The sequence below is a fragment of the Balearica regulorum genome, chromosome 5 (assembly GCF_011004875.1).
Source record: "Balearica regulorum gibbericeps isolate bBalReg1 chromosome 5, bBalReg1.pri, whole genome shotgun sequence".
NCBI lineage: Eukaryota > Metazoa > Chordata > Aves > Gruiformes > Gruidae > Balearica > Balearica regulorum.
In genome coordinates, this window is record NC_046188.1 from 25,260,444 (window position 1) to 25,285,080 (window position 24,637).

The 24,637-nt window shown below is 43.9% G+C and overlaps 1 protein-coding gene across 1 annotated transcript; it reads right to left on the bottom strand.

The window, feature by feature from the left end:
• Window positions 1-2,734: 2,734 nt before the first annotated feature.
• On the bottom strand, window positions 2,735-23,256 carry LRRC74A (leucine rich repeat containing 74A). Its single transcript, XM_075752993.1, has 14 exons — window positions 23,193-23,256; window positions 19,118-19,228; window positions 17,718-17,893; window positions 16,990-17,097; window positions 16,158-16,254; window positions 15,680-15,729; window positions 14,800-14,881; window positions 12,995-13,080; window positions 12,460-12,654; window positions 10,683-10,778; window positions 6,102-6,245; window positions 4,832-4,939; window positions 4,115-4,200; window positions 2,735-2,827 (listed from the first exon to the last, which is right to left on the bottom strand). The coding sequence occupies exons 1-14, from the start codon at window positions 23,254-23,256 to the stop codon at window positions 2,752-2,754; spliced, it is 1,479 nt and encodes a 492-aa protein (XP_075609108.1). The 3' UTR covers window positions 2,735-2,751.
• Window positions 23,257-24,637: the final 1,381 nt, after the last annotated feature.

The following is a 24,637-nucleotide window of genomic DNA, read 5'->3' on the forward strand; positions in this document are numbered from 1 at the left end:
AGTCTGGAGTTTAAGTGGACACTGAAATAAATAAAAGCCATACCTGTCACAGGCCAGTACCCATCTCTATTTGATTATGTTGTTTTCTTACAGAAGATTTTTGATGGCTGTAGCTAATCTGGAATCTTAAGGGTGATAATTGGACAAATCAGTTTAGTCAGGCACCTGATTCTGTGCAAATGTAAGCAGAATAGTAATGTGTGATTAATACACAACAGCACTCTGCATGAGATAAAGATGCATGTGTAATGTATGCAACAGAAACCCAAGACACTGTGGAGAAGAAAAGATGAAGATAATTTAACGGTCTATATGTGCTACTCCTTCGCTACAGAGTGCACCCTTTTGTGCAGAACTAACACAGTGCTGCAGGGACAGCGAAGCACAACCTTCGCTCTCTGCCATCAGGTACCCCGAGATCCCATTGTTCTCTCTTAAATATTTTCCAGTCTGGAAACAAGTGAGAAACTTCTCCCCCCTGATCCAGCTTAACTGACTCCTAGAGCATCTGCCTGCTGATAAGCCAAGAGGCTCGTTTTTGAGGAAAATCTGGGATGCTGTAAATCTTCTCTGTCAGGTAACAGTAGTTGCTGGTGTCGTCAAAGAACTCCACTCTTTTTTTGTGCAAATACAAAATCATTAGGTGTTCCCAGCTCCCTGGCCTTAATTCTCAGGTGCACATGTTGATATTTACATTGCATGCCTCTTAAGCTGGAAAAAAAAAAGATTTCTTGGGTCTGAAGGGGAGAGAGAGGCATAGATACTTTCCACTGGCGTGGCCACTGGATGGTGAACACTCGGTCAACAGACTTGGAGCCACTGAAGAACATCGTAGAAGATGACCTGTTTTAAAACATCATCCCCCTCCAGAAATTATGAGTAACTACACTCAGATCCACGGAGCACAAAATGTCCTGCATGCACTGCTCACGAGCCTCGACCAGGATGGTGGACAAACGTCTTACAACAGCTAAAATGATCCCCCGGCTTTTCAGGAAAGAAGCAACGAAGTAGTTTTCAGAAGAGGAGCTGAAAGCAGGCTCCAGGCACAGCCAGTGGGTTCCCGGGGGTTCAGATCCCTGCCGAGAGAGGAGGGGGCGGGTGGCAGCGCATCCCTGCGCGGGCAGCGGCGGCAGCGCTCTGCCCGCACCGCTGGGGCTGCCCCGACACCTAGGGGCCGGCGCGGGCACTGCCGCCCAGGGGCTGCCGCAGGAGCCGCCTCGGGCGTTGGCCGAGCCCTCTACAGCGGGACTGGCCTTTCCTCTCACGGGAGCAGTGTGTTTAGGAGGGCTTGCTTAGGAGTAAGTGAGCTCGAATTGTAAAATGGTGGGTATGGACCGCTCCCCCGCCCACCCCGAGCCTTAGTATTCAGGAGTGCGATCTTGCAGGTTTGGCGTACGCTTCTGTGAAAAAACATCTCAGAGCTTAGGAACAGTGAAGACAAGCTAAATGCATTTTAGGAATAATTAGGAAAGGAACAGGATACAGAAAACCCCACAGTGTTATGCCCCTGCATGTGCAAACTACCCAACATCTCAAATCTCTGCTGTTTTGATTCTTCATCTTGAACCCCCACATATTCTGTATGTGAAGGAGACACCAACTGCCATCACAAGTAAATTCTAGAAGTCACAGACATCAGAAGGCACAGACTTGCTGGGGTAATGAGTTAAAGCCTAGCAGTCAGTCATGTGTTGAGGATGACTACTGAGCAGTCGTACCAACACCATCATGTCACCAGTCATGTTGACCTCTGATGAGGTACTGGAGCCACCTGAACTCCAAAGATATTTTTTTTTTCCAGTTGGTTAGTCTGCCGGGAAACAGACAGAGGCTTACCAGATGGTAACCAGCTTCTTTTCCTTTCCACTGGAGGCTGGTCGTCCCAGAGGTGCCAACATTTCCCAGTTCTCTATGTTTCTTTGTGGTATAGTCTACATGGGCAGTTGCACATGGCAAAATATACTTCCTGTATATTTTTACATTTTATAAATTCTATTTATGTATAAATATTAATGTATACAAGGCTTTCATTCCTTCTTAAGAGTTGTTGAAACCTTTTTTTTTAAAATATTGGTTTAAAAAAAGCAGTTTAGTATCTGAGCCATTTATAGAATCATAGAATCTTTAAGGTTGGAAAAGACCTCTAAGATCACCAAGTCCAGCCGTCAACCCAACACCACCATGTCTACTAAATTTCAAATGTTATGGTTTCTACCTTTCTAGCATATTTTTTTCCCATGGAAATATTTAATACAAATCTTATTACCCATAACTTTTTTAAGCAACATTAGCTGTAGTTTCTCATGAATTTCATTATTCTCCTCTTGCGAAGGTCCCTGTGTCAGAACTGCTAAGTCTGGTAGGGGTTGTCTGCAGGGCACTTCCTTCAGTCTTTCTTTGCCCATCTACTCTCCCTCAGAAGGGGATAATACAAATATGAGTTCTCTTGGTTTCCCCATTCTTGCTTTTTGTCTCCATCTCTGCAAATAAGTTGAGCATTGTCAGCATGCAGAGTGAGACGGATTTGGTAACCAGCTCCAAAGGACCAGTCTCTTCTGCCCCTAACCAGAAGGACCAGACTGTACAGGGACCTGTCATGTAGTGCAACATCAACTTTATTTCTGCATTCAATAAATTAAACTATCAGAGCTCCCCAGTGTTGGGCCTCCCCAGCCCAAGGTCACTGAGATTTCTTCCAGTATTTCTCCTACAGTCTTTCACTGTCTGACCTGCCTCCTTGCTTCATTTTTATGGCTCTTCCTTCTTTTCCTCCTCGATTTCCCCTTCCACAGGCTTCTGTGCTGGCTTTGGCTCTTGTAAGTGACTGAAAAGAAAGAGGTGAACCAGTATTAATTTAGTAAAGTGAACCTTCCCTGTCAGATATCTTAAAGCTGCTGAGAGGACCTTGAAGAAACAGCCTGAGGTGGGAACAGTAAGGACAGCAAAGGTCACAACTCTTCTGACTGTTGTCTACGAGGTGAATATTACCACTACCACACATGGTACAGTGCTAAAATGCATTAAGCTGCTAGACAAGAAGTAGATATTAGTATTTATTTTCCCCATATATCAACTTGGCAGCATTAACAGCACCAAATGAAGTCTTTGCTGACCATTGGGTTTTAATGGTTCCTAATTTGCTTACTACTTAACCACAGTTCTGCAATTTGTGCCTAAAGTACTTGGGAACCCCATGTAACCTCTGATTCAAGATTAACCAGTCTAAGGCTTGTCTGTCATCTGAGCATGGATGCTTTTAGTATGGCACTGATGTATGCGAAGGAATAAAGACCAGATCTAACAAAGTATTTCGCTTCTCTTTGAAAAGGTTAGGAAGCTAAGAGGTGAAGAGATTTGCAAAATTGACCCATTGCTTCTAGCCTTAAAACTAGACTACAGCATATATTCAAACCCATCAATATGTGCTGAGGGATGGGAATATTTGGGCACAATTAATAGGGCTTTCAGCTGATGAGTCACATGCCAGAACTGACGAGAAATCTAGGGGGAATTTTGGGTCCAATGACAAGTGGTTTAGCCTGCAGCGACTGACAGCCTCCAAGGAGTTTGCTGCTGACTGCTCAGGCTCTCAGAACTTGGACATGATCGCTACAGGCATTAAGGAAGAGACACTTTCAAGAGAATGAATAGTTCTGTAGTTGGAAGGTGGGTTTCCAGGGAAAACTAGGTCTCCTAAGAAGAAAGATCAGAGAGAAAGAGAAAAATGAGAGTCCCTGCGGATGGAGGAAAAGGTCTGAAGGCAGAGATATGCTGTCTTTGCAAATCTTACCCTGGCTTCAGAGGGAGGACAGTGTTGAGCTGATGCTTCTCACACAGGCTTACAAGCGTGAATGAAAATGCCATTCAGCTCTGAGATCCCTGCACTCTCACAGCAAGTTTATCAAACAGAAAAATAAGACTGACTTCTAGTTTGACTCAACGGGGCTTCTAAGCATGCAAGGTGTTATTTAATCTACCTTTTACTTAGGTAAGTAATGGACTGGCCAGAAAACATATGTCCCTTCACCTTCTAAAGTTATGTTTATTTAGTGTTGAGCCAAATTAAAAAAAGAAAGGCAAGCCAGGACAGTAAGTGGAGGCACTCACTCACCTGTAGTCCACAACCCCTGTCCGATTCGGGTCTAACTTGCGCACTAGTTCCCCAGTTTGGACTCGATCCAGTGGGATGCGTGATTGCTAAGAGGATAAGATAAATGTTAGCAAACCTGGATATTTTCAAGCAGAAAAATCCCCCATATCATACTGGGACCTGTCATCTTTTAATAGGTGAGCAGATGGCCTGGTGCATGGAAGAAAGGATGGAAAAAATCCACAGAGTGGTGCTGGGTAGATGATTTCACTCTTTTAGGATTAAAATAACATTTTTTAGCATCAAGGCTGGCTGACCATTGCTACTAATCCCAAGCACCATGGTGGTTTCGGCAGGAAGAGAACTGTCTACTCAGTGTGTAGGGGTGTGGGTTTAAATGCCTCTTTTTCACTTTACCGTAGCAGTAAGACATAATTATATCAAGATCCTGTATATCCTATACAAACAGCTGACCTCTGTGATTTTACAAGGGTCCTGTGATACTCTAAAGTTGATCCAGTATCACTGATGCCATCTGCAGTATTTATTGGATGTCATGGCATTTCTATTGAGGATCAACTTTTGTTCAGGGCTCAACTTTTGCAATAGGTGAATTTAACCTTTTAGTCTGAACAGTGTCACCAGCAAGGCTGACTGGTGGCTCTGCTGCAGCAGAGGGGTTTCCCCAGAGCAGTACCCTGCCAGAAGAACATCCTGGCTGTGCTTTCAGAGGCACACCTGCATCATGGCTCTCCGGAAGGCTGCCACAGGGATCTTCATGTTTCCATCCTTGTCTATATTCCTGAAAAAGTCCCAGAGTTGTAGGTTGTGCTCTTTCAAGTAGTTCTAAGAGAAGCAGAGATAAAACATGGCCATAACCATGAAACTGATGCCTGCCTCCAGCTCTCCCCTTGTTCTTCCATCTGTCACCCTGCCTTTACTACCCTATCACTGAAATATATGAGTCCATAACTCCTTGTCCAGCCACCCTATTGTCAGAACAAAATCCTTTTGCTCAGGCTAATCCCATTCTTCTCAGTTATACCTCCTTCTCCCCTTACCTTGAAACAAGACTCAGTAGTAAACCTGTTTCTTCTGATAATTGCATGTGGTTATTTGGTCTCATCCCAGCAGCCACTGCTTGGCTAGGCTGTCTAATCCAGAGACAGTCCTCTCCCCCAGATCTCTGATCACTTTAATTGCTCTTCTCTGAATTCTCGTCTATTTGAATGAGGACACATCTGAGTACCCTAACTGCTGTTAAAAACACATTAGCAATGTGAGCCTCACTCACTGTGAAGCACAGCAGCACTGTCTGATGTGAACTAACAGCCCAAGCTTTTGCTAAGTTCATCTGAATCCGTATCTACAGCAAAGTCTCACCCAATTAGCTAAAAATCTGCACAGCAGCTAAGAAACACAGTGATGTTGGTAGTACAAAAGTGTTCACTAACTCAGCAATGCTCAAGTGCTCGCATTGCCTTCCAGCAAGGAGGACAGCACCATCTGCTGCTATCCATAGAAATTACAGACCTTGAACAGGTAAGTAATTTCTATTTAGGACAGTATTTTGTTGTAATACAATATCGTACTTTTATGAAGCATATTAATTATGACGTCAAAGCACAACCGTCAGTGAAAGGTTCTATGAAAGTCAGCTATTGCGGTGAGCTTGTGATGAGGATGGACACTCATTTGGAGCAGACCTGAAATCAACCAGTTTGTTTTACACAGTGAGCGAACATCTGTTAAGACTGTTTTTTTCCCCAGTGCTTTCAGATTCCAAGGCATCAGCTTCTCCTGAAAATCAAAGGATTTACCTGGTCAGTCCACGTGGACTGAGATACATGAACATTGTGTTAGTCTTTGTGAATATACTTTCCTGAAGGAACTTGGATGAATTCCCCACTTGGAAGAAAGCTTACCTCTTCCAACCTCCATCCCTCCAAGTGCTTGGAGCATGTGCACTGTGTACAGGGGAGCTATGGACCCAAATTCAGTAGCTCACCTGAATCACTTTCATGGGATTTGGATGCTGCTTAGGGAACTTGGCAATATGGCCTTCGACCTCACCATAGATGACATCTAGTTCAGGACGTGTTTGACACACCAAATCCAGCAACTTGATGAAAGTTTCATTCACCAACACATTCTGGTATGTAGGAGGAAGCAAAGTGCAGTCAGCATGGATACCCAAAGAACAACAAAGACTTGTCTGTATTCACAAATCCATCTAAAGTCAACATTAACTATTCTTTCCTAAGGGTAGCACCATCTCCTATCTCTGCTCTTCACTTTCAGGAATCCCATGAAGGCCGACTCTAAATAAGTGTTATCCTTTCTCTTTTCCCATGTCTGAGACAGATAAAGGTCTACCAATTTATGTAGAAGTTAGCTTAATGCAAGTCAGATGTTCATCAGGTAAACATCTACACCAAAGACCTGTTATGTTAGGTGATTCAAGTGATTCATGTTCATCCTTGAGACAGTTCTAGATAGATCTCCTCTCCATTTGGTTAAGATGCAGACTGCAAATTAAACAGTTAATGGCCAAAATGTGCCATAGAGTTCTACAAAAATGAAAAAAAAAAAATAAAATCATCCAAGGCCTAAAAGGATTAGTATCTCCAGCAATGTAGCTTTATAGCCCAGACAAGAAAGATGCACCTATCTGGGAAGGGTCCAGTTGTCTCCAGATGAAAAAGAACTTTGGTAAAGCTCTGTTTCATTGTGTAACCCTAACAGGAAGCTCCAGTCAGCAGTACAAGACCTGACGTTCTTTTTTTCCTAAGAATTTCAAACAGGGTAGTGACAGCTCAGCATTTCAGAGCTCACACTGTGAGTTTTCTGTTTTATCACTTACAGAATCACCAGGAACACAGTGTCCTGACTGAGGGTTTTTGGGATATTAGAAAGTAAGCTATCAATGGAAATATTACTGATGTCACTAATTTATTCTTCTAAATTTAAGTTACAAAAGATTTGCCTTTGCCTTGACTGATCTTTTAAAAACATGATTATGATTTTGTTCATATCCATGATGACAGGGGAATTGTTCATGTATTATCTTGTTATACATTTAATTGTTGGAAATTTCAAGGCAGTTCAGGAAATTAATGAAAGCTTCTGGTTTTGTCATTGCAGGAGGTTCCCAAGGCATCAAGCACTGTATTTTTTCCTGAAGTTTATTTACAAAGTCTCCTAATGCATTCTTACAGCTTTTTTTTAGAAGCTTAAGAACTACCGTTGTGTTGGTTTTGCGTGGCAAGGTTTTGGTAGTGGGGGGGCTACAGGGGTGGCTTCTGTGAGAAGCTGCTAGAAGCTTCCCCTGAGTCTGACAGAGCCAATGCCAGCCGGCTCCAAGACGGACCCGCCGCTGGCCAAGGCCAAGCCAATCAGCGCCTCTGTGATAACATATTTAAGAAGGAAAAAAAAAAACAGTTAGGGAGCTTTTGTAGCCAGAGAGAGGAGTGAGAAGATGTAAGAACATCTGCAGACACCAAGAAGGAGGAGGAGGAGGTGCTCCAGGCGCCGGAGCAGAGATCCCCCTGCAGCCCGTGGTGAAGACCATGGTGAAGCAGGCTGTCCTCCTGCAGCCCATGGAGGAAGGATGAGGGGGTGTAGAGATTCCACGTGCAGCCTGTGGAGGACCCCACACCGGAGCAGGTGGAGACACCTGAAGGAGGCTGTGACCCCGTGGGAAGCCCACGCTGGAGCAAGCTCCTGGCAGGACGTGTGGATCCGTGGAGAGAGGAGCCCACGCCAGAGCAGGTTTGCTGGCAGGACTTGTGACCCTGTGGGGGACCCACACTGGAGCAGTTTGCTCCTGAAGGTCTGCACCCTGTGGGAGAGACCCACGCTGGAGCAGTTGGTGAAGGACTGTAGCCTGTGGGAGAGACTCACGTTGGAGAAGTTCATGAAGGACTGTCTCCCGTGAGAGGGACTCCATGCTGGAGCAGGGGAACAATGAGAGGAGTCCTCCCCGAGGATCAAGAAGCGGCAGAAACACCGTGTGATGAACTGACCGTAACCCCCATTCCCCGTCCCCCTGTGCCGCTGGGGGGGGGCGGAGGTTGAAGCCAGGAGTGAAGTTGAACCTGCGAAGATGGGAGGGGTGGGGGGAGATGTTTTATTTCTCATTCCTCTACTCTGTTTTGCTTAGTAATAAATTAGATTAATTCCCTCCCTAAGTTCAGTCTGTTTTGCTCATGATGATAATTAGGGAGTGATCTCTCCCTGTCCTTATCTCGACCCATAAGCTTTTTGTTGTACTTTTTCTCCCCTGTCTAGTGAATGAGGGGAGTGATAGAGCGGCTCTGGTGGGCACCTGGCCCCCAGCCAGGGTCAACCCACCACAACTGTTCTTAGGATCCATCTAGAAGCTTATGATCTACTGTGCAGTGAGGTCTTGACTGTTACTACCCGAAGACAGTCTTGAATGAGTCTGAGTCTGGCTGGCTTTTATGGACAGAGAGTGACTCTCCAAAGAAGCCATTCACTCTGGCACTACGCACGCAAGCAGAGTGTCCTAGCGTGTTTGACACAGTCAGTCCATAGTTCAGAAAAACAACACATGGACAGCTGAAAAGCAACTGTATTTTCTTTTGTACTGTGATGGTGAAGAGGGCATGTGCTAGTTATTTTGATTCATGACTTATACAAAATGTTTGATAGTCAGTATCTGCAAGGTGAAACCCTATTAAAGATGTGGGGAACAGTCATGCTTAGAAATGCTGTCAGAAGCAACAAGCTGTTCCTAAAAAAGTGCCTTTCTATTGCTTTGCCTTTGCTAGTGCTGTTAAACCCATGTGAAGGTTTCTAGATGTGATCCTTATTCGAGATTCCTCTTACAGAGACACTAATTATTAATTCTTTAAAAGTCAAGATAAGCATTTATCACTGGGAAAAGGGGCAGAAGAGGCTTTTGTTTATGTCTTCCCTTAAGTTTCTTATAAAAGATTAAAACCTTTACTAATTTCTTAAAGGTTTAAGACAGCTTAAGATCTTTGGAGCTGTATTATTACAAATACTCTGAACTGAAATGCAAGACCCCTACATCAAAGGTGGAATGAAGTCTGTCAGATAGATTAGATGTTTGCCTACAAACATTTGATTGGGATACTGAAATGTCATTATAAATTTATGCCATTGACAATTTATCTTGTGAAATGCCAGGTGATTTAGACTTTTTGAAGGGTGAGGTGAAGAGAGCATCTGTTAACCCTAAAAAGCAGAAATTCATAGTGAGATTTAGGTGGGATTTAAGATTCTTAATGTTAATTAACGCCTTGCTTAAAAATTTCTTGAGTGCCTCTTTTTAAATAAATGCATTTCAATAATTTCTTTAATTTCTCAGAATTTAGCTAAAATACATTACTCTTTCCGGGTTTATGAACTGTTTAATTTATTAGTAATAAAACTAGCAGAACCACGTATACTGTAATGAAGTCCTTTACCCCCACACAGCCCATTTTAGTTTTCCTTTGCAGAATGAGGCCTGACTCCTTGCAGACTTGGCAAATAATTCTCTTTGATCTTAATTATGCAGGAAAAATTGTCTGCCCTAGAGGAATGCCTGTTTTTCAGATGATCTCTGTTGAAAGCTCTCTATAATCAGGGAAGACCATAGGTTAATATTATTTATTCTGCTTTGGTTTAGTAACCACAGGACAAAGAAACACAAGCAGATGTAACTTAGATACAACCCATTACGTGAGTCTCCAAAACTGCCCATTAATTTTTTTTAAGCTTGTTTCAAGTGGGAACTTCTTATTTATGTTCCATGTCCCAAACTTAATCTTTGTGAAAATGCTCTTTCCTTTAATTGCAGTGCTCCTAAAGGTGGATGGAGGGCCCTGAGGCCCCTGGCACATTCTGTAACTGCTCCCATGAAGCACCAATTCATGGATGGGAGGGCCAGGAGTGGACTGATGTGTGCCCAGGTCTCTCCCCAGTGTTGGTCGGCAGTGCAACCCCTACCATCACTCAGGAGCTCAGAAGCGTTTCTGGGTCTCCCATTTTAGAAGCAGCACATGAGGTTACAACAATAAGTGTTGTGCTCCCAGCTTGCTACACAGTAGCATACTAAGATTTGGCCTCTGATTTTTTTCCTCTTCCACACCAGCCTTTTAATATTTTGTTTTGGTTTGGTTTTTGTTTTTTAATAAAATTGCTTTGCTTTCAATGCCTTGAAGCATCCATCTTCTCATACAAACTGACAGGGTATCAAAGCACTTCACAGTATCTAGCATCTTAGGCTAGCCTGGAGGTAGACAGCTCAGGGGATGAAGAGAATTCATCCTCCAGTGGGAATTCACTCCTTGTTCTTGTTCTGCTATTGCAAAATGGAAAGGAGTGAAATGTGATGATACAAGCACCTCTCTCCAGAGCTAGACCAAAGCCCTGTAATTTCCACATGGCTTCTCGAAGGGCTGTCAAACAGTAGCCTCTTTTTATTAATGGGTGTGCATAAATTAAACAAACAGCAAGTCTCAAAACAGTTTTGGAAGGGGACAGCTCTGTGATCCACCCAGTTCCTAAAAATGTATAGTGTATGGTCCTGGAGGCTTTCCAGCACATAAGCTCTTACTGGGATGTTGATCTCCTCCATCATGGATTTGGGGTTCTTTCTGACAGATGTGACTAGCGCAGTGGCACCTTCCAAGGTCAGGGGATTACTGGCCATCTGTGGAAGAAGAGACATAGGTCCAGACATGGTGAGAATGAGGATTTCATGCCTGGCAGAAGGCATGCTGTAACCTCAAGGATGACCCTTTCTTCTCATTCTTCAGCAGGGCTGTGGAATAACTGTGGTCCCTTTTGATGGGTTTGTCTGTTATCTCACCATCTCTCGTCTCTGTCCCACAAAATTCTGCAATATAGCTTCCCAGTGGAGTTGCCTTCTCAGCTTCTCTCTGTCTCCTTGTGTGAAATTCCACATACCAGGTCCCTTACATCTGCCATGCAGGGTATGTGATGTGGATCATGTTCAGCCATGTGATAGGGAGAGGCTGAGGCGATGGGCTGCATTTGAGTGTGTGCTTGCTGGTAGGGTCCCTCTGGATGAGGGTCTGCCCCTCGGGACATTTTCCATACCTTTGGCTCTTCTTGGCAGCACAGCAGGTCAGAGCTCAGGCTGATTGGCTTCCTCTGGCTTACATGGTCTAGCTATCTGGTGTTATGGGGTCAGCACTGCCCTGTACATCTCTTAGTGTGTGAGCATCACCTCTTGCCCACCTTGGACTTCATGTACAGTCTCCACTCCCACTATTTGAAAGAAAACTTCCTTGGTTAACATTTGGTTAACATTGGCCAGCAGAAGACATGTCCTTCTTTAAGTCCTGTGTGTTACCAGCTCCTAAGACAATCTGTGCTGCTACACAGAGAGAGGAATGCCTTGGTGTGAGCTAGTGACCTTACCTCAAGCCAGGTTAAGAGCAAAGCAAACAGACACATTTATTTATATAATCTAAAACAGCAGTCCCAAAGATGGGTGTGGCTGCAGTGATTTACAAGGACAGCGGTGTCCACAGACAGGCCTACGTGAACAGCTTTAAAGATGTCCCTCAACCACCATACTGCCATTTGCAGGCTCTCAGTATGGTGACGTTAGATCTAGCTGAGAATGCAGCTCATAAGCAAGCTGACTTTTTTGAGCTGAATTCCTAGACAATGATCTTGGTTTGAGAAGACATGTTAGCTCTCAACCCTAACCTCTGAAGCCAGCTTGGCTGGTCATTCGGTTTTGCCCTTTCCAGGATTATTGATCCCTGGTTTACTAGAAGGCAGTTTTGGCTTTGGTTTTCCAGGACTTCATAATACTCCTCTCCTTTAGGTAGTGCTGTGGCATTGCCCTGATGAGGCAAGGACAGTTTATCCTGTGTTTGAATAATTTTTTAGCAAATCATTAACAGAAAGGTGCACTCTTGCCCACCTGCAAATTTCAGTGTGCACCTTTGCCTTCGGTTGAAATGCATAGTACGTGTACATATGTACCTTCACAACTACATTTTATGTATGTATGCAGAGCCATTGAATGCCTAGGCTGCCTGCTAGACACGTTGAATACCTAGGTTCTCACTCGACTGAGACTAGACATGACAGGAATCAGCCATTTTGGAGTGATAATGAGCGTGGGGTTATGCCAAGCCAGTCCCTGGGGGATTTTTTGAGGGAACAGTGCAATTTAGTTGCCCTGGAAGAAATTCATAGGATAGAATTTCCTTCCACTCTGCTCACCTTCAACCCAGAGCAATACTCATTTCCTCCAGTTCTAGCTCAGACAGCTCACCTTTGTCTTCTGTCCCCCTGACTCAAGATCTTTCTGTTCCCTCTGTTTATTCCTCCAGCCCTGGGCTTTATTTTACCTTCAGGATTTTGAGTTTTCCATTGACTTCAAGGCCTCTGCAGAGCTTCTTGGCTCCCTCGTTGTTGATCTGGTTGTTGCTGATGTCCAGGTGAACCAGCACATTATTGACTTTGAGAGCTTCTCCTAGGGCCAGTGCTCCCTCATTGCCAATGCCATTCCAAGAAAGGTTGAGTATTTTCAGTGCAACATTGCCCTCCAGGGAGAGAAAAGAGATGTTAGCTACTGCATGCCTGTCTTCTGTACCACTCTACCCTTTCTTGACTGGCTGAGACAGGAGCATCCCTCAAGTCACACCCAGGCAGCCTTAATGAATCCAACATCTCTGCAATGTCACTAGGGTGTCTCCATCCACGTTAGTCACCAGACCTACTCACTGCTTTAGTCTTTCTCCTGGTGCTGACTGCCACTGTCAGTAGGATGAGCCTTGCTGGAGCTACTGAATCCTGCTCAGACCACAGGGGATTTGAGTTTCCAGTAAGTGTTTCAACCAGCTCCTGGGTATGAAGGGTATCACAAAACAGGGGTGTTCCTACCCTGAGACCTGTGCCCAGTCCTACTGTTCCCTTCCTCCTCAAGTGGTTCCAACTCAGGTCCAGAATCTCCAGTGTTGCGTTGCTGGCTAGGAGAGAAACTGAGATGTTAGCTCATGAAGAGTGGTCTGGACACAGCTGCTGACCCACTTAGGGACTAAGAGAAAGTTTGCTGTGGGTTCAGCAACAGCCTTCATGGATTGCAGTGGGAGGAACCTGTACCTAGAGTCTTTGCTGTCCAAAGTACCCAAAGAACAGGGAATGGGCTGTTGATCACAAGCAGAAAGGGAACACAGGTTTTTTTCTGACTTAATAAAAAAATAAGTTGTGAAGGAGTAAGGTAGAAAGAGGGAGGGTTTTCTATATTAATAGACACTGTCTGTTTTTCTCACTGTGAAAAATGGCTGGATTCTCCTTGCCACATCTAAAATATCAAGACTCACTCTGCGTACATTTGATTAGCAGAAGAGAGGAATTCAGCTTCATATGGTAGCTGTGCCCAGCTGTATATGTGCCAGTGGCAATTCACATGCATAGCACACCTCATGGTGAAACTTCTACTTAGAGCAGGGTATGTGTGAATTCATTTGTGTCTACTGTGACACTGGGAGGGGTAGGACTTGCTGCCAACACTTCCTTCCCATTCTCAGAGGGAATTTCTCATCCAGATTTTCCATGGATGGGAGGTTGGATGGAGGCAGATGGTGAGTTTAGCTGACTTAAAATATTCCTTTAAGAAACAAAACAGAAAAGTAACAGATTCTGCAGTAATCTCTGCTGCTCCTGCCTCAAGTGAGGCGGAAGGAGAGAAGAGCTGTAAGACCTTTGATTTTGGGGAGGCATTTTTCTGGGCTAGGAAGGTCACAAGTTTTAGTACTGATCTCTGTGTTGCCTGCAGGCTTGTCCAAGGCAGGGTTACAGTGCCTTGGCCTCACTGCAGTTTTAATTGATCCATCTTTTAAAGACATGGACTATAATTAGAAAGAGATACGTATCAGTGGAAATACTGAACCAGAAGAAGAAAAGCATTAATTAAACTGAAGGCATTGTGTTACTGAAATGCTCGAGGAACACTGGATGCTCATAGCACATGCTTTGTGGCCATTATGGTAGCAGGCGTGTTGCACATACACGTACACATACACATACACATACACATACACATACAGAAGAAGAGCTGTCAAATATTCATGCAAGTCTGTCCCAGTGCACTAATAGCACCTGAGATTACTGAAAGACTGTAATTGTTTTGTTTGTGTTCTCTCTCCAGGGCTGCTAGCACACTCTGGATCTCACTTTTTCTGAACAGATAAATTAGGCAGCTTAATTTTATTTCTTCTTAATCTGTTTCCCTTGCTGCTTGCTGTGCAATGGCTCAAACCATTAGGGTTTGGGCTACTTAAGAAAAATTGAAATCACTCCTGAACTTTGTAATCAAAAGCTTAAAAAACCCGCAACAGTTCTGATCCTATTAGGTTTTAGTAAAATGCAATTTTCTGCTTTATACTTCCTGAGGGACTTCTCTTTCAGCTCTCTTCTCTCTGGCACAGGCTGCTCTGTTACTGTGGTTTCTTGTCCTGCATTTGTGTTCCGATACATTAGTCATAGTTGCTAGATTCACCTGTGGTGATGAGTGTGAGCCTGTGGACCAGGCAGGAAGCTCTAAATCTGGGTGCCCTGACTTTTATACTACCCACCAGGTCATGGGGCATTTTTCTGGGGAAGGAAACACATGTTCACTGTGCTGACGCCATCAAGTCCCCCAGTGCCTGTACTCCTAGCTGTGCAGGAGTAATGAATTAAGTTACCGAGCATCTGTCCCAGGAGCTGTCCTCCGTTCTCAGAGAACTCATTGTGGCTGAGGTCCAGCTCCTTCACTTGGTAATTGCCCTGCAGAGAGACAAATGTGCAGAGACAATGAGATCTTCCAGCCAGCTGCAACCAGATGCCATGCCAAGGCCCCCACATGAGGATGAAACAGAAGGATATCAGACACACTGAAATCTTCAGTGCATGGGAGATCATCAGCACAGAGACTGTAGCACTGCATGTCCCAAACCAAAACTTTATCAGGCATGTAACATCACAGTGATTATCTTCCCAAAACATCAAAAGCCATGGGACTTTGTGTTGTGCAAACTTCTCTCACACAGCTCATGTCTGGCCTGCAACACATCCTGCAGTTCTGTTCCTGCCCCTGTTTCACTCCCACTGTTGTACCCTGACCAAAAGCACTTTCTGATACCAGGTCAAGACCTTGCTTCAGGGCAGGTCAATGGTGGTGCCAAATGATGCAGAGGCTTTGAGACAGGAACTAACCAGAGAAGTCAAGCATCTTATTTTTTCTGGAGAATTCCAAAATGTTACGAAGTTGGGCTACTTATGCTTCTTGAAATTTTTTTGTCACCCAGATGTCATTCTGTTGTCCTGCTACACAGTCCTGAAGGTTTGTTTCTCAGCCAGACTCATGCAGCTGTCCTGAGAAAATGTTAATGCAGTTCATCCTGCTTTGTGTCCTCCCAGCCTCTCTCATTTCTGAAGTAAGCAAGAGGCACTTAGCAAAATTATGCCAGGAAATCATATGGGCGTTGCCAAGTGGAATCATGCCAAGTGAGTAGCAGTTTCAAGATGAGGAGAGTCTGCTACACAGCCAGGGCTGCAAATGACCTTGGATTTCAGGTAACTCACCATTAATGCCTCAGCAAAGAATGGTGCAGTCTCCTCTCCAAAGTTGTTTCCTGGGGAAGAAAAGTATGTTAACAGTGTGCTGATCTCTCCCTTAGTGCTGTGCTGGGGTCTGGAGGAAGCTGTGCTGTTAGGTGGAACCTCCAGTTAATCGTGGCCCGTGTTTGGCTGTAAGCAGTTAGTCATTATTCCACTTCACTCCATAGAGCAGAATTACCCCAAGATTTGGGAGACGCTCCAGCAATTATCTAAGTTTCTCGTAAAGGACTGTTTTTCAGAGGTGCTGGAGGTTGAGCAGGCCAAATATTTAATCACATCACTATAAATCTAGATTTCCACTGTTACTGTGGGTTCCCGTCAGAGACATAGCTGAGAGACTGATTTTGCCCATAGTCTGACTAATACTCTCAGGATGAGAGACTGCAATGAAACACGTTATTTCACTTCCACTGCCGTCACTGTTTGGGTGCATACAGCCCACCTGAAAGCTGAAGAGCATGGAGGTAGGACATGTTATCCAAAAGCAAACCGGCAATGGCTGCAGCTCCTGCTGTGTCTAGGTGGTTATTGGAGATGTTCTGGAAGGAAAGAAGGGAGGATAAGAAGGATGGGTCCAAAGAATAAATCAGCTTTATTGTCTTCTTAATGCCCAAGATATCAAGGGAATAATGCAAGATGAGCAATATGAGAAATGTTAGCCAGACAGTAATTAACATGTGAGTTATAGATGTGTTTAACCCTGTATCCTACCTAGCAGGTATAAAGCCCTAGAGCCATGAGTTTCACATGGGTCTTTGTCTTCAGTGAACCAAGAGTCATTTGGCCAAGAATATTTTCTTCCAGTGTAACATAGATCCCATCACCCATCAAAATGCATTTTGTATACCCCAGTTTCAGATCGAAGGAACATTTCTACCAGTTTACATGTGAAAGTTTTGCATTATTTCCTTAATCTATTTAGAAAAGTTTCCCCACGTCATAATGGAGAATTAAAGTTCCTGACCAAAATGCTTTTTCTGTTGGCTAAGCACGAACTAAAAAGACTTAGTTATGGTAATTATTGTCACATCTGCTAATGAAGAGAACAGTTCCAGACTCACCAGACTGCCATCACCTGCACACTTCTGCTTTTCAGAAGCTTCTCTATTTAAAAATAGAGCAGCATAAAATATCATGACTTTCAGAATGTGAATGTTTTTGCATGAGAACAATGGTTATTTGGTTAAAATTGTAATGGAATGAATTAATTTTCTTTCAGATGATTGAACTTGATGAGCAATAGTTTTGGCTACAAACTACATCAGATTGGGTACCAGTTTTTGAAGGGAGGAATTCTCTCGTAGCATCTCTGCTATGCATATGGCTCCTTCTGCCAGAATGTAGTTGTCTTCCAACTCTAGATGGGTGACGGTTGCGTTGGACTGGGAAGACACAAAGGTGAACAGAGACACAGAGAAAACTGCTGAAAAGTTAATGAAGGGAATAGTTTCCTCAGCTCAACATTTCCTCCAAATCTCAGAAAGCATTGCAGGTTCTGAGCAGAGCAGCGATCAGAGGACATGACAGAGCCATGGCAGTGTGAATTGGCATAGAAGAGATACTTTTTTGGAGAGGTTTTGAGTGGGTAGGACTTCCCGTTGCTTTCTGCCAGCCTGGAGACCCAGGTTCAGATCCAAGCTCCAGTTTAGGCATTTTGGGCCTGTCTGTTGGTGGGTGTAGCACATCCCTCTGCAGAATGCAGAGTGGGGGATATAAATCCCTCCAGCCCTACCTCTGGCCCAGTAGGGGTTAGGAACACTGGGCACTTGTGTCCCATTGAAAAGCATCAGTTTGCTCTTGGGGGTAACTCCAGCAAAGACCAGCAGTTGCCACACAAGACTTCCCTGTGCAGTGGATTAGAAGCATTAGGAATGCTCAGAGATCCTATATACATTACTTTTTCTCCCACGCTGTGTACTCAGGGATGGCTTCCTGGCCAGAGAGAGGCCTAAAATGCCTATTGTTCTTGAGAACAGAGGCCCCATTCTTCCTGGCTACTCACCACCAGAGCAATAGCAATGGCTTTGACACCTTTGGGTCCTAGACCATGATGGTTCAGGTTTATGTAAGGCTTGGCCAAGTTCTGAATAAAGTGTGAGACAGGCACCACCTCCATCAGCCTGCATGCTTCCAAGTACAGGTCTGTGCCCGTAATGCGTGCAAAGGCCTTCTCAGGATCTACAGAGAAAAAGTATATTGATGAATGGTGCGTTCAGTGTTCTCCTTCCTCTTTTAAATAAATGAAGTAACTTAATAAACACTATGCAACAACAGTAGGGTTTTACTCTTAAAGGGTTATCATCCCCTGGTTCTCCCCATCCCTTTATCCCAGACCTCGAAGAGTTAATGTATCCTCCTTGCTTCTCCATTTGGCATTCAGTGACTTGCTGCAGCTTCTCACCAGTCTGCAGTGTGACTAAAGCTTTCTTGGTGTAACTGAGAATTCTTGACATCAGGCGAAAACATTTTCATCTTTTTTTTTTTTAAATCTTAATTGAAGCATACAGCTGATATTGCCAGCAGAGCTAGAGCAGCTCAGAACATTTTGGCTTATAACCAGCAGAAAGAATCCCAGCATTCTTATCTTGGCCATTGGATGTTGTTGACACAGCTGCAGTGAGACATATCAGTGCAGCTGGCGGCTGCATTTCCACAAAAACCTGTCATTTGGAATTCCTTCATCAAACCCCATACTTAGAGCTCATATTTCTCCATGTTGTTATATGCATTCAGTGGTCTGACCTCAAGACAAATTCCCCTCTCATCAAAGCCATTTTCCAGTTCAATCTGAGGCCTCTAACAAAACAGTCTTTTGTTCTTGCATTCTTATGGTTTTTGATTTTCCTTCCATTTATAACAAGTTTAAAAGTTCTCATCTTAAATTATGGACAAATCCTACTGTTACAAAAATGAGTGCAAGACTTGTTTAGCCAGAGGACTGACTTCACTAAGCAGAAGATAAAGGGGAGAGCCACCAGAAAAGTCTAGGACAGTTGCGGCAAACCTATGGTATGCAGACCGCAATTGCTATGCAGTGTTTCATCAGGAGTGCACAAACAGAGCCTCAGTCCCATCCCTCGTTTCAGCTAGCTGCTCCTGCTGCCCAGGCAGCAGGCTGGTCTGGTAGTGTTGGTTATTAAGGACTGGAGGAGAGAAGAAGGAACAAAGGAATAACCATGGTGTGTAGAAAGCAGTTGAAGGAAGATGCTTGACATTAAAGGGAGAGCTCTTAGAGGGAAATTCATCCCTCCTTGCCTTTATCAATTGCCAGATGACATGTGGTTGTCAGGACACTGGCAGGGTTGTGTCCTTGGTCTCCATTTCGGATACATACCACTTGGTAGGCACAGCTCTGACTGTAAGGGAAAGGCTAGTGAGGGCAGATGGTCAGCAAACATTCACCTTCCACCTTGAGGTCAGTGTCAGAACCTTGCGTGGCCTTCTCTGCTGAGGCATCAGCCAGTGACACAGACTCCGGAGCGTCACTGATTTCGGACGTCTCTTCATTCTGGCCTACCATGAAACCAAACAGATTCATTTTGTCAATGCAAGCCCAGCATAAATGTGACTCCCCGGATGTGATAGACCTCCCACTGCTCTCACTGAAGCCTGTGCCTCTCTTCAACATGCTGCTGATGCACTCCTTCCTCAGCTTCGCTTTGTGTCCACCGCTCCCTGTGCATTGTACGCATGCGGTGCTGGCCCTGGTGTGGGGACAGGCTCACCATGGGGTTACAGATCTGCAGACTGGCCATGGCTTGGCAGCTTTTGGAAAAAGCCCTCCCCAAATTCTGTAGCCCGTGTGCGAGGGACTCACAGTTCTCCCGCATTAGGTCTTCATTCCCTTAAGAGCTGCCTTTCTCCCCTTTCTCAATTTCTGAGCCCATCAGGAAAGGCATATTTCCCCTCTTCATCCCATTTCCCCAGAAATCCACAGGCCAAACCCATGCCATTTCTAGCTCTCCTGAACTGACTCACACTTCCCCAGGCCCTGGCAGGACACTGTTGGCTGACTTTGCGATCAGACTGGGAATGCTTTGTAGTACTCTTCAAGCATGGCAGAAGAGAAAATGTTTGAATGCTATTGTGTCTTGGGATTGAGTGTAACTAGACCCACTGGAAGTGATACAGCTTGTCTAGCCTACAATTCATAATTTATTTTATAGTTAGAGAGAAGGAGAATTTGAAAAATTCCTTTTTAAGAGGAATAAATGCATACAAAAATAATGAAGAGTAATTTTGCCAAAATAATTCCTGGCTAATAGCACAATGCATATTATTTTCCTACTCTGAATCTTCCTTTTCATTCCTTGTCTCTGCTTTTGCTACCTTCTTCCCTTACTCCTTATTTTCCTTTAGAGCTCCAGGTTATTAACCTGTAATTTTGTACCCTTCTTGGGTGTCACTTAGGATTGATGTGTGACGTGGAGCTTGCAGGTCAGCTGTTCATTCAGACCTATGTGAGGGAAAGACTGGCCAGCTGGCACCCACATCACTGCATTTCAACCAGCCCTGCAGCTGCAGCTCCTTCATTAAGACCTTTTCCTTCTGCCAGACTTTATTTGTTCAAATGATGGGGTTTCTTGCATTACTTTAGTGCGAGAAAGACAAAAGAAAGGGTAAAAATAGGTCTAAATCTCATGTATAACACTCATGAGACAAGCAGAACCAAAGATTTGGGACATTATGACAGTAACCACTGATCCTCTTTGCTTAATAGCCCTACAATGCTGGACATCCTGATAAAAATAAACTTCCCACTCTGGGAATATAAAATACAAAACCCACACAGACTGTTCATCCCCCAGTACGATGGCTGTCATGTGCCCAGTGCATCAGCCAGTCCCGCAGTGTGTGGACTCAGCCTTCTGAGGTAGATTCAGAAATGGTTCCTGCACCCCTGTGGAGCTGTAGAAGTTGGCACTGATATAGATGATAATAATTCAAGCAGAAATTTGAAAAGTGTTGCATCATGATTGTTGGTGTTAAAACAAATACAATAGAAAGCGATGAGTCTGGAGACTCTTTTGTCACCCTCACCTTTCCCCAGGTGCTGGGGCTGCAGACACAGCTTTCTGGTCAGCCTGCCTCATACATGGCTTGTACCAGTCACGAACCAGGAGCTAAGAGGGGAGTTCGCTCCATGGTTTGATGTGTCACTTGTGAGGGATGCATCCAGATAACTGGAAATCCCTTCTCTCGTGCTAGGTTAACAATGCCTGTTCTCTGGGTACCTTGCTTTATGTTGTCCCCTCATTTGTGTTGTACAAATATTCAATAAATCACGCTAGCTATTTTTACATCAATAGTTTTGTGGAGTAAAGAAAATGTTTCTTACCTTTTGCCTAGCATTGCAACAAGGTCCTAGTTTGTGCCGCTAAACTAATGAAGTAGTCTCCCTTAGAATCACTAGTGATGGACATAAAGGTTAGATGAAGATTTTAATAAATTGTTCTCCTCTGCCAGGATAAAATCTAATTGATACATACTAAGGTATTTCAGCTGTGAAAGAAGCTACCAAGGTTGTCCTCACTTCTTTCATTCTGAACGTCTGGCATGAGAAATACGTCAGAGTAACAGCCCAACTGGGGCAACTCATAAAATGGAACACAGCATTTCGCAGTAAGCAGACAAAATTATACTAACGTAAATGCTCAAATATAAGCATTTTTTTACATTCTATCAGTTAATTCAGTGATATGTCAAACTATATAATTGTATTAACTTGGGAGTATTAAGTGTTGAAGGAATCAATGAGGAAACAGCTACGAGACACGTGATTTTGTATCTAAGCAAAGTATTTAAGAATTAATATTCTAAATGCTGTTGTTTATTGAAAAATTGAGAAATTAGGCTTATTGTGGTTTGGAAAAAATTGTGTGTGCCTTAGCTTGGTCATCTAGTCAAGGGTATCAAATCCTTATATCCTATTTTAAGTCATGCCACTGAATATCAAAAGACTTTTAGAGAAATTATAAACAAATATGTTACATATTTATGGAAAAAAAAATAAAAACAGTTTTTTTTTCCTCCCTTCTAATATAAATAATTTAGACCAAGAAAAAAAGCAAAACAATCAGACATTTTGACAACAATTTGCCTCTGGAATAGGATAGGATTAACAATTATAACATTCTCCTTGCTGCTACTGTCAGTCAAATTCAGCCAGCATTTTACTCACACTTATTTAATCCAATATGTAAGGGAAAATGGCAACCAACTATTAACTGACCAGGTATTTTCTAGTGATAATATTTTTTAAGTCAATACTGTCAAAAACCCATGTGAAATACTAATTTTAATATAATTGTTTGGGCTTGATAGCAGGTAATTAATTTTGTCAGATCCCACTTAAGGAGTGAAAGTTTCAAGAGTTCATTGCCAAGAACAGAAACCTTGTTTGCAGAAAAGCAATCTAAAAGGGACTAATCCTAAACAGGCAATAAATTGTGATTGCTGGATCCAAAAACCTCCCAGAGCTACCTTTACAGAAAAATAAGAAAGGATATTTAGACAAATGTCATTTTGAAACAATGCAAAATATCTGATAAAGGAGCTCATCTATTAGAGCAACCATTAGGGAAAATTATTATGTAACACTTTATAAATTACATTATACTCAATTTAAATACTGAAAAACAAGAACCAAAGAGTCATAGAGTGGTTTGGGTTGGAAGGGACCTCAAAGATCATCTCTAGTTCCAACCCCCCTGCCACGGGCAGGGACACCCTTCACTAGACCACGTTGCCCAAAGCCCCATCCAACCTGGCCTTGAACACTGCCAGGGAGGGGGCATCCACAACCTCTCTGGGCAACCTGTTCCAGTGCCTCACCACCCTCACAGTGAAGAATTTCTTCCTTATATCTAATCTAAATCTATCCTTCTTCAGCATGTCTGACTACCTTATGGTAATTGCATTATGAAAGAAAATAAGAACTTAATTTGTAATGACTAAGTGACAGGCCAGAGGAGGCTTTGAAATTTGAGAGGAACCATTAATGCTAAGCTGGGAAGTCAGGCAAAAATGCTGTGAGCAGTCGCAGAGCCTGACTCTGTGGTGTACAAGCACAGCCTGACAGGAGCAGGTTCAGGAAACTCTTCTGCCCCTCATGTTCTGCCTGTTCTTCTGGGCGATGGACGGCTCAAACAGGATCTGGTCTCACAAGGTGCTGAGCTCCAACATCTCCTGTGGGCATTAGGGGCAGCTGGGCAGAGTTGCCTGGAAGCTGGTACTGGCAAACCCTCTTTTGTTTTTTCCAAGCTGCTCCTGGATGGCAGCTCCCATCTCTGGGCACCGGCACGCTTGATCCCTGGATCACCACCTTTCTCGTCATTGCTGCCTGGCCTGGGGAAGGGAAGCCTTCCACCTGGTGATCAGCCTGCTGCAGCAGCAGTCCCTCTTGGGTGCTGGCGATTTTCCTTTGGCCATTTCTGACTATTTCTGAAGTGAGTTTGCTAGTAACTAAACACTGCACCTGCGTCCTCCTCAGACTTGTTCTCCGTGTCACCACCTGCGTCCTTCTTAGACTCGTTCTCCATGTCACCACCAGTGAGCAGTGGGTTCATTTGCTTTTTCTCTTCCATAAGTGAGGAGTTCACAGGCACCTCCTAGACCCTGTAAGTTCCTCGCACCTACACACAAAAAGTGCAGCTGCTTGGCTACAATTAAAACATCTCCAGGAGGAATGGTGCCACTTGTAAGATCTGTGTTCTCTTGATTTATACTGCTTATGAACAGGAGAATCCCATTTCCCACTTATAGGGACTGGCCAGGTGTCATAAGAAAGCCCTGCGGAGTCTGTGGACACCCCATCCCCCCCTTCCTGCCACCACCATCCTTCTGTGACCTCACCTGCACCTTCCGACTCCAAGGGGTGACATTCAGTGCTGGAAACCCCGTTGCTCTGGGATCCCCTCAGCTCCTGATAACTGAGAAGAGCTGCGCTTCTGGCTATTAAACCCCTCCGGGATGTATCACAGAGTCGTGCAAGGCTGCTGGTAGGAGTTCTCCTCTCCTTTGAGTTTATATTCCAGTTTGTACAATTTCAGAAAACCAGACTATGGCAGTTACAGTCTTAAAGGAGATGAAGATAGAAGGGGTATATTTGCCTTATTAGTCTTGAACAGATTCAGACTTCCCTACTGCCAAATTCCTGGTATGTTCGGTAATAAAGTGTGGCTTGTAAACATGTCAGCACTTAATGGGGCCTCGAATCAAGTGCTCACTCATGCCACCAACTACCATTGGTGCCAAAATTGGTTCAGTGCTTATTATTTTGCATCATTTATACCGAGGACTTTGTGACCTATTCTAAGGGGCTAAAACCAAAACTGTAACAGAAGAGGCTTTCCGATAAAGGTTGAGCAGAACCAATACATACACTTTAGAAATCCTTCCATTATGAACATAATCTCTCATATAGATTTTGAAGTTTATGTAGCCTAGACAGTATAATATGGGCTACACAGAGAGGAAGAAAAAGTCCATTTCCCGAAGGATAGGGTATTTTTAGCTTTTTTATTCCCTTAGGTTCTACATAAACCTCTCAAGTAGTCCAGTCATTAGAGGCCATGGTAGGTTATATTTGGATATAGAACAAAATGCCACAAAAGCCAGTGGAAGGTTTGACCCTGAAGCAGATGACCATTGTCAGCTTTGATTTTATTGCCAAAGTTTGTAAATATTTTTTCTAGTGTAGGCCAAATAACTGTGGCTGTCCAGATACTTGCTTGTTTGTGGCACCAGCTAACCTTCTCTGATTTCAGTCTGATTATCCTGATGTGGGTTGGGTCTGAAGATACTTTCTTAAATCTTTCGTTTTAAAGAACAGCCTTGTTTTAAATGCCCGTCATCAGTCTCTAATGTTGCCGATCCTTCCTCTGGAGAACACCCTCTATTTTCTGACTAGAAACCAATGAG

Coding starts and splice junctions, on each gene's coding strand:
- LRRC74A (XM_075752993.1), bottom strand. CDS start 23,256: ATGGAGAACGAGTCTAAGAAGGACGCAGGTGGTGACACGGAGAACAAG. Junction 17,894..19,117: donor CACTGACCTCAAGGTGGAAG/GTGAATGTTTGC, acceptor TTTTCTCTGTAG/ATCCTGAGAAGGCCTTTGCA. Junction 4,940..6,101: donor ATCCCATGAAAGTGATTCAG/GTGAGCTACTGA, acceptor TGCTTCTCTTAG/AACTACTTGAAAGAGCACAA.